The 10248-nt window shown below is 39.5% G+C and overlaps 2 protein-coding genes across 2 annotated transcripts; one reads left to right on the top strand and one right to left on the bottom strand.

Moving 5' to 3' along the window:
• Positions 1 to 1180: 1180 nt before the first annotated feature.
• Positions 1181 to 2476, bottom strand: LOC143368265 (uncharacterized). Its single transcript, XM_076810811.1, has 4 exons — positions 2306 to 2476; positions 1777 to 1880; positions 1568 to 1715; positions 1181 to 1492 (listed from the first exon to the last, which is right to left on the bottom strand). The coding sequence occupies exons 1-4, from the start codon at positions 2362 to 2364 to the stop codon at positions 1264 to 1266; spliced, it is 540 nt and encodes a 179-aa protein (XP_076666926.1). The 5' UTR covers positions 2365 to 2476; the 3' UTR covers positions 1181 to 1263.
• Positions 2477 to 4729: 2253 nt separating this feature from the next.
• Positions 4730 to 9602, top strand: LOC143370914 (uncharacterized). Its single transcript, XM_076815864.1, has 6 exons — positions 4730 to 5249; positions 6101 to 6420; positions 6571 to 6788; positions 8128 to 8427; positions 8840 to 8946; positions 9034 to 9602. Exons 1-6 carry the CDS (start codon positions 4919 to 4921, stop codon positions 9186 to 9188), a joined length of 1431 nt encoding a protein of 476 aa, XP_076671979.1. The 5' UTR covers positions 4730 to 4918; the 3' UTR covers positions 9189 to 9602.
• The last annotated feature ends 646 nt before the right edge of the window (positions 9603 to 10248 follow it).

Here is a 10248-nt window from a genome sequence, read left to right as displayed (position 1 = left end):
TTGAACGATACAGTCTTCTTGACACGGAACAAAGGAACCGATTACGATTTTGTTTTACAGTAATCGCCCGTTACGAGTCCGTCGAGCGGGGCTGGCGGCGGACTCATACAGGGTCAACGTTTTATCCTGCAACCCGCGCTCGCGCGAACAGGTAAAGTGGCAACAGCGCCTCACGAACGCATTCCACTACAACCGTGTACCCGCCCAGCGGAGAGCTGTCAGCTGTCTCGACAGCAGTGATGCCTGACCTCCGAAAATTTTAAGATGGTCTCTTTCAAATTCACGTGGCAAACAGCTATTGGGAATTTCCGGCTCCAGGTAATCGAGCCGCGCGCTCTGCTTTTATGATCGGTTTAAACTAGTTTAAATTTTAATTTTTCCTACTATTTTTAAGTCATTATGAAATTTCCTATAAAAATTTGACACATTTGGTACTTTCGCCCTAAAGCGCCCAACATGCTTCCCAGCGACGTTACTGTCTCCTCGGAGAGAGGGTTGTAGGAGCTGTGATGCCAGATCGGGGACGGGTTCCTTCGACAATTTCCCCCACCTCGCGCACACTGTGCCGGAGCTGCGTGTCCGTGAGTCAGGCTCCGAAGCGCCGAGCTCACGGACACGCTGCTCCGGCGTAGTATGCGCGAGGTGGGGGAAATTCTCGAGGGAACCCGTCTCCGATCTGGCATCACAGTGTAGGAGTCGTCCCACCTTAGCTGAAGGCGCACCGGTGGAGGGAGAACCGAAACATCTGTTTTAGGAGTGCATTTCCCCTACTTGGGAAGGCCTGCGGTAGAGCCGTAGGAGAACGGCCCCCTCCACACTTACTTCACTCTGATGAATTTCTCCTCGGGGTGTCGCACTCTCTCCTTGCCGGGTCTCGTGCAACGCCTGGAGAAAAATAAGTGGGGGAACCGGCTGACCGGGGGGGGCCCGACTCGTGCGGCTCTCAGAGAGGGGAAGTTCGACACTCCTGCTGTAGTGGGTTGTGGACATGGTTCCGCGCGGCTAGTGGCTGTGTCGACCCTTTCGTTTCCTCTCGCTCGTTGTCCGGTACTCTCGTCCGCAGGCTTCCAAGAAATGGTGGGGATAGTCTCAGCTCGGGAGGACCCTCAGCGGGCGAAAAAAACGGACTCATAACGGGCGATTACTGTACAGGGAATGCGCGAGTGCTACACGCAGTGCTGAACAAGAGCTCGTTCACGTACAATAAATGCGTTTAAATACTGAAGAACGTTTAATAAAAGCCTTTGCATTAATATACAGCTTTCACTTGCGCGACCTTCTGGCGCTTTTCTTTCTCTTCTTCTTGTAACACCTGTAGCAACCCGTCGGCGGCGGTTCCTCGGGTTCTTTCACCACAACGGGTACGGCATTCTGCGTAGCCGTGTGCACCAGTTCGTAGGACGGTGCCCTCTTCCTTTTCGCCCGCGGCTTTCGAACGTAATAGCTCCTGGACACGTCCTCCGCGTCCGCCGCGACAATCGGCACAAATTTACTAATCGGGGAACGATTTTAATCAGACAGTCTTTCGAAGAATTCGTGCGCAGGATTATGCGGGAAGTATAGTCACCCCTTTCTCGTCTTCCCCCGTATCTTGTTGAACAGTTTCGTAATCTTGTTCCTTATAAATAAAGTGCAACAACAAGTTAAAAGTATAGTCGAGAGGAGTACGATCCCTGCGGTTTGCAACGATATCCTGATGGTGGTAGATCCTGTAACTAATCGAGGCACGTGGTTAGTTGAAGAAGAATTGCCACTGAATTAACGACATGCCATTACCACTGATTTTATCGATAGTTTGGTTTGAGTTTCTATTGTCCTGCACATCTGCCTCCTTTTGTGTGGTGAGCGACGCTGCTAGCGTTGTTATCCCTTCGTAATCTCTGAAAAAAGTGGGGAATTATGCAGTTCAAACAATATGGACAGTACACAGTTGCTGGGAAAGTGTAGGGAATTACAGGAAAGGGTTCAGTGGCGCACTCAGGATTTAATCTTGGGGGGAACCGAGATGGGGGGGTAGAAATAAAGAATTTTTAATGCCAATTCAATGAAATTCATTGGGTGATTATAATAATTTATTTATAGAATAAAATCCAGTTATCTTTTCTTGTTACAAGGCCCCTTCTTTGGAGGGTGCCACTGAAAGGGTTGCGCAGTTCAAATGAAATCAATAAGTTTGACTTTTTACAGTTCACATTTTTATTCGTGCATTCGAATTTGAAGATTTCTTAATGGAACATTTAACGAATTCGTTAGTTAGTCAAGATTCGAGCAATGCTTCGCGAAAGATTGTCGATTGGCAGCTTACTCTGTATCGTCGGTTGACGAAACTTCGCGGACCACTTTCGGCGACTTTGAGCCTCTCATGCTGAACTCTGCGAGGCACGCGATCAAGTCGCTTCTTCCAACGCGTTCAAGAAGCTCGTTCACGATCGGGTAGGTATTTTTCGTGACTGTCCTCAATTGGCAGATCCATTTCACGAGCCTTCGGAAACAGCTCTGCTCTCGGGCTAGCTTCTGTATTTGTGCATCGGACAGTGAAGCTGTCGTAAATTATGTTAGACATTATTTTAAGAGGTTTAGGGAATCAGCTATTGTTGTATTTTCGTTACGATTTATTATTGAATAATCTTGGCGATGGTCTTGAGCTGTGCAATATTATGATAAGATATTGGAATATTAATCCATAGACACGTGTAATCTACTTACAATCAGAATCGAAGGAGACAAGTTTTACACACTCTTCGGGTTTCAAGTTCGACGCTAATAGCTGAAGTTCTGGCACATCGATCTCGTTAATAATCTTTGCAATTAGGTAGAAGTAGTGTAAGAATATTTAAAGTAATCGAGAGTTTTATAAACTACTTTCAAACAAACCCCTTTTAGTGACTCTAATTGATATTTTTATTTCACCGTGTAGCTTGATTGTACGATTCTACTACAGATCATGAAGCCTGAAAGCAGATATACCTGCAGAAACGAGGCGGCAAAGTACAGTGGAAGAACAACCAGTCCATTTTGGAAAATGTTTCGTAAATTCATCGAGGGCCTCAGAAATTTCACGGGCTCCGTCACATGCTTCGCTGATATTTTGCTTGAGTTACATACTCGAGTGAACGTACCGGCACCGGAAGAATATTGCGAATCGCACGCTTCTGTGTCGTTAAAATCTTATTAATCCTCAGTACCGAATTAACTGATTGGTTAAGTCGATAAGAGGCTGTGTAATAAAGAGAATAGAAAAAAGTTGAAGAATGGGTAATCGATCTCTTAAAATAAAAATAAAATCGAACTTCAGAAGTAAAGTGTTCTTTAATGTGTTAATAAAATATTAGCAGAAAAGCTTATCCAGCCTATTAACCAGGGGTCGAATGAAACTGGTAACTTTTATAAATAAAAGTTATTTATCGAACTTTTAACTTTTAAATTATTTCTTTTCTGTTTTAAGTTAACTTTGTACATTAACACTTTAACTCTGTTGTAAGAGTTCAGTTTTAACAGTTATTGCATGTTCGATTAATAAAAGCACTGAAGGATCATATACTTTTGGACAGATATTTAAAGGTAAAATATAAAAGTTGGGAATATTTTTTTAATTAGTATTATTCAAGGAAAGGAGGATAAATATTGAAGAGAGTGCACATTATGATTTATAAACAACTACTTTCACCGAACGGTTTAAGCTTCCAACTTCAGATCTAGATAGATACCCCACATTTCCAGGGAATCTGCTTGTCACAACTTTAACTTTTTCAGAGTTTTTACTCTAAGGGTTCCTGCTTAACTAGACGACTAAGTATTGAATAATCTTAGCGATGCGGAAGTCTTGAGTTGTGCAATACTATGATAAGATATTGCATTATTAATCCTTAGACATTTCTGTTTAACTAGAACATTTTTTCTACTTTCAAAAATATAAAGTTTCTTATTTACATAAAAATGAATGGAATAAAAGTTTCTGTTAGTACATTGCATTTTATAACAGTTTCCGCGGAACACAAAATATGATAGTCATAAAATTGCAGTTTATTTCATAATTAATTGAAATTTTTAACAGTTACATTCGACCCCTGCTATTAACAATGTGCAAATAACGTCACAGTGGAATTAGAGCATGCCAAAATGCTTTTAGCAACAAAGTATGTGTAATTTCATAGTTATAATTAGAATAGCCAGGGGGAGGGATTAGTCACATTCCCTAACACAAATGTTACGCGTTGTTGTCTGAAAAAAATATTACAAAGGCTAACAGCAGGACACTCTCTTTGTATTTTACAAAAATAGATCACAATTGGGAAGCAAGGATAGCAAATAATTCATTTTTTTTTAATTAAAGAAACACACAGATCTTTTTATTTTGGTAAAAGATTTATCAGCAGAATATTTCGAATATTCAAATAGTTAATAAAATAATTTCTAACTCTTACAATTAGTATGTCCCTTCTTTTATGTGCCACCCTACCGTCAGCCGTATAAAGATATATATATGTAGAATTAAAACGACTGTCAGCTGTAGGTCTGTCAAATACACTTTCCCTTTGACAGCAAAATGCAACGATCGCAGACGACTCGCACTGACTTTTGTACGTGTTTCTTTTTAGAATGAAATTTGTACGCACGCTTTACATTCTGATCGTCGTTTTCGCGGAAAACAGGGTGAGCCCCCGAAAGTACTTTCTGCTATTCTACTATATTCGAGAAGTCTAACCCTTTGAGTGGCGCAAGATTTAGCGAAAGTCTTAAGTAAACGTTCGTGGTCACTCGAACGATACTCTCCACACTTTTCAGAACATATCGACTCGAAGACACCTGAATTTGCGCGCAGAGAGGAAATCCCTGGGCGCGAAAACACGCCGACGCCACTCGAAGTGTTAATATTTTATTAAAAGAACCAAACGCTTTTCTTATCGTGCCAATATCGATGCCACGCGTTGAGAAACGTTTATCTCGCGTTGCACATGGCAGATATATTTATTACCCACGGCAATACGAACGAAATGTTTTCTTGTATAAGGAACAAATTTTTGTTCGATGCATCGCCGACCTCGAGGAGACCGAGCTGGTGCATTTGTCGCAGAAGCTGAGCCCCTTGGAATGCTTGCAGCTTTTGAACGCTTTGTACGAGCTGGCTCCGGTGAAAGTGGCCCGCGAAGTGAAGAGTCACGATGCGCTAAATGAAAATTTAAGTCAGCTGACGCCAACTTCGAAAGAGTGTCTCGTTAACCTTGAACAGTGGAACGATGAGTCCCCAAGTAAAGATAAATAGAACGGGGCAACATTAGTAATATTACTATAATAAGCTATCTGTCGAGTCTTGAGTTGCGAAAAAGTTCTCCTACCTTGTTGCACCGCGGCATATAATCGAAGACTATATTTGCTCAGTTGATAAATGTTTTGCTTACGATCAATATCGCGGGTCATCGATTATTCACATGGCATGGAACGTGTTAGTAATGAGAAAATAGTACGCGATCGAGTTGCTAATTTAATTATTCACTTTCAACAGTATTTCATGCCGGCATATACGTTTCCAGCAAAAAGGTATTATTTTCCGTAAAACTGCAACGTTGTAAAAAATAGTGACTGGTCTATATTGAACAGCGTAGGTGCATTAGATAATTGAAGCAGACATATCCATGATAAGTAATGCTTAAGTCACTGTACGAAGAATTAGAGATTATTAAATATGCAAGATGGTCTAGTAGCCAGTGGTGGATTTAAGGGATAAGGCCCAGCTGGCGAGCGTTCTGAGGGGCCCATTTTATCGGGAAAGTGAAGAGCTAGTTTACTAAAAACGGGCTCAGTGTAGTAGTACAGAAAATATAGTTTGAATAAAATCATTTTTTTTAGGATGGGGCCCTGGGCGGGCCCTTTGGGTAGGGGCCCAGCAGAGATGGGCAAAAAATTATTTGAAATAAAAATTTGTGTACGAAATTTTTATTTCAAATAATTTTTTGCCTGTCTTTCGGGCCCAGACGGCAACTGCTCATCGGCCCTCCGTTAAATCCACCACTGTTAGTAGCTATTGCGCATTAAAGATTTGTAGCGAAAATTCGGGAGGCGTTTTCCTTTAATGGATAACGATAAATATATTCCGTGGTAGAAAATGCAGAAGTTGGAGGACGTTCGACGATGGAGATGTCGCTGAGATGGTTGGGCCGCCCTGACCTGGCAAAGTATGTGAGAGAAACTCGCAGATCGATTAAGTTCCTCGACACGGTGGATTACGATATAGCCGATACGTTAGAATTTCCAGGACACAGGGTATCGAGGAGGCATACTCCGAAGAATGACAAACATTCGTCTGCAGAAGGGAAGAAGAAGAAGAGGAAAGAGATGAAAAGGGGCCATCCGGAACATTCTCAGAGTTCTGCGACGCGAAATAAGGGGGTTCATAGGGTTGCTGCTGCAGCGACAGGTCATGTTGCGTAAGAATTTTTCTCAATCATCCCCTTAGGTATTTTAAATTGTAAATATCTTTGCATCCATTTAATATTCGTACGTCGCTGAAATATCGAAGAAATAGATTAATCCTTTCGGATTACTATATAATAATTCAGATTCTCGTTTTAGTATATAAAGGAATTGTCATTTGCCAAACGTTTCAGTCGTAAGGCCCATAAAATGAAGAAGAAAGAGGATAAATCGAAGAAAAAGAAGGATTACCTCGAGCAACATCGGTCGATCTGTTGCTCAATCCTGGTCGTTCTATTATTTCTCACCCTCTGCCTTGTCGCAGTATATTTCCTTCGCAAGAGAAATCGTTCGATGGCACGTGGTACGCGATTCAAGTAATTATCATAAACAGACTAAGCGTAATCTAATCGTGTGATTCTAAGAATAATGCGCCAGCTCGTACAGTAGAGTGAGGTAAAAGTTCGCACCATGCGAATATCATTGTTTGACTTGTGGCAGTTGCCAATGGTGATTGACAGTGAATTGTCAATCAAGGTAGAGTCACCAGTGTCGAATTGTGTAGTTATGCTTCGTTTTGTTATGGTAAAATGCGGTAAGTACTGAATTCGTTAGTTCTGATGTAATATTCTAATTTTTAGGAATCAATATTATTCCTATAAATTGATCAATAAATATTTCAATTAATATGCTGTCTGAAAGAGCTGAAATTCTTCTATTCAAAAGTACTAATAGAAGTTTTCAGTGCTCCTCACAGATAACAGGATTGATTAAACAGTGGAAAAGTAGCTGTGGGGGCAAGAGTTCGAACAACGCAGTGGGGCAAGGGTTGGAATGCAAACTCCCCATTTAAAAATCAGCTTCAAGCAGATGAAGCAATGAAAAGAAAATCTGAATGCGAACGTGCAAAGAGATAATTAGAGAGGCAAAAAAAAAAAATAACGTCTACTTCTGAAAAATTTTGAAAGCAACAAAACAAATCGGTTCCAAAAAGAGAATAGCCCAACCATCAACCCCTACGAAAAAAATAATTTCTCCTGTGCGTGAAGAAGAATACACGGGGATCCTCCAGAAGACTGATGCCTGCGCAAACTACGAAGGTACGGGTAGTGTTATGTGCGATTACTGTTACCTAGATTAAAGAAAAATTAATTGTAAACTGTTAGTCGTTTTGGTATATTACTACAACTATTCTATGTAGGAAAATAAAACACTTGTGGAAATTTCTGGCTGCGTTCTTTTGCCCGACATATCTTATCGAATAATAAGGTATAGCTGTTATTTATTACACAATGATATGATTGTGTAATACCAAGAATTTCAGAGAAGTTTAAACTTTAAGTGCGCACTCTGGCTCCACTCTACTCTAATTATAACGTTAGTTCTTCCGTATCTGACGTACTCTTCTATGGAACACGGTTTTAGCTGCATACTTTGAAAAATATTCCACACCCACTGAATTTTCATATCGTACATAAAAAAGTGTCTTTCATAAATCAATTTCTGGTCGCTTAAGTTTAACAATAGATAATTTCAAATAAAGTCTATCTTTCATTCAGCTTCGAAGCAAAATGAATATATCAGATCACAGTGATCACTTTTATTGCGACTATTTATTGTTGCCAAAGATCACAGTGAAATCGAAGAATTGAAGTTCAACCGATTTCTCGTACAATTAAGATTCTTTGTCTTCCACTTGCATTCGTCTGTATCCAGATACAACTTCGCCGAGAATAAGCAAGATAAAGACACATTTACCGACCACTTGGAATGGAACGACGAAGCAGTCTGTTCTTGTTCGGACGTCGAGGGTGGGTGCACGGAAAAATGCCAGATGTGTAGTCGGAACGATCAAACGCACGATGCTGCGAATCATCAAGCTGCTTCCCACCTGAGCGCGACCTGCTTGCAGAAACCGAAAGGCAGGAAAGAGAAGAGAAGACAGCGATTCAGCTTTCTTCAGCGGACTTTTCAAGACAGAAAGAGGGAGAAGGACCAGGAAAATCAGGATAGGAAGTGCGTATGAAGGAAGAATGCTGGTACGATAAAACGCGGAGACGAGTACGATGCATCGCGATTACTGGCATTAATAATTTCATAAGCTTGCCAATTTATATTCCAATGTATCAGCAAAAATATGCTACTGCGTTTCTTCGCGGGTGGAACCTGATGGATCACAAAATTTAAATTCGTATCATAATCTTCCAAATTTTCAAATTATATTGTGTACACATTCTTTTTGTATCTTCAAACTCAAAGGAGTTGTATTTAGGGATCCTGTATCTGGAGACAAAACTGTACACTTTCTTGCTAGGTTTACGATTACTCGGCTGCATCTTGTACATACAGTGTTCATAATGTATTATTAGTGTAATATATTATTTTGCATTGTTTCGTTCATATAATATATCAGCTTTTCCCCATCAAGGAAAACTTTGGAGAAAAGTGTCGGGAAGAAACGCGAGAAGTTACCAAGCGTCTTCCATGGGGATTATCGGCAATGCACATGCTGCAAATGTAATTTAAGCTCTATAGGTAATGCCTAGTATAATTACAATTTAATTTCTAATATTTTAATCCACTATTGTTTAGTCAGTAATTACGGTTGCCCTTGGTTTATAGAGAAAATGCTTCGCGAGAAGAGAGAAAATGAAAAGAAGGGGTTGTACAGGTTGAAAGCGAAGAGGAAAAAGAAGAAAGAGAAGAAGAAAAGGAACGAGGAATTTCGAAGAATAGAGAAACATGGGGACGCGTGTTACCGGGATACTTGTAAATAAATTTCTATTCGAATTAGTACTTGGACATTAAAAAAGCTGGAAACCAGAAGCAAATAATATTTTCATTAATGTGAATATTACTTCAGAGTAGATACTGGAGAAGTATAACAGCTATTTTAATGCTGCTTTCCCATTACGAATGCTAATACAAATGACACTGAACTTATTTACACATTAAATATTTTATTTCGTACAAAATTCAACCACACTTATCGATTTTTTTTTCATGTAACAATTCACCCAGGCTGCCTCGATAATTCTCCTGGACGCATATTTATAAATTTAACATGTATAATTATTTTCCGCTTTAGAACGTATGCTTTATCTTATCATTTCTTTACTTAGAGGAATATTGTCTATTGTAGGAAATCAATCGCAAAGGTCGTTATTTATAAAAAGGAGATACTAACATTAAATATTATATTTTATTACTGATAATCTATCGTCGTCGAGGTCGTCAAAATAATGATTAAATGGTTAACGGTTTTCCTTAAGAAAGAAAGTCAAAGAGTATTATATTAAATCTTATATTACATATGTCCGTAGATACATGTACCAACTGTTTATAAGAATATTGATAAAGATATCACAGCAGAAACAGTGAGTTTTGTATTTGTATAATTTACTCAAAATAATTAGAAAACCTTCTGCCCGGGAAATAAATTAAATATAAAAATAACTTGAACCAAGGACTTTCATGTAGCGTTTAATTTGGGCAACATATGCGCCTCCTGCAAAATACTAAAGACCCACTACAGTGAGTGATTCTTTAATTATTTTGAGTGTTGCGCATAGATCACAGTAATACCATAAACATTTTACAATATACATAATTCTGTGGTCACACGATCCAGAAGCACTGCTAAAAAATCTCAATCGATATTTACGATAAATTAATAATATTAACTAAATTAGATACTATGCCAGTCAATTAGTTTAGAAATCTTTGAATCAATGTTATTCACGATTCAAGGGAATAATGAAAATCTCCCCTTGATTAACTCGTAGCACTAAATTAAGCACGACACTAATCAAACTAATTAGCATATAATTTATTCAA

The sequence above is a fragment of the Andrena cerasifolii genome, chromosome 1 (assembly GCF_050908995.1).
Source record: "Andrena cerasifolii isolate SP2316 chromosome 1, iyAndCera1_principal, whole genome shotgun sequence".
In the NCBI taxonomy this organism is placed as follows: domain Eukaryota; kingdom Metazoa; phylum Arthropoda; class Insecta; order Hymenoptera; family Andrenidae; genus Andrena; species Andrena cerasifolii.
The sequence above is the reverse complement of the archived record's forward strand: the minus strand, read 5'-3'. Positions and strand labels throughout refer to the sequence as shown.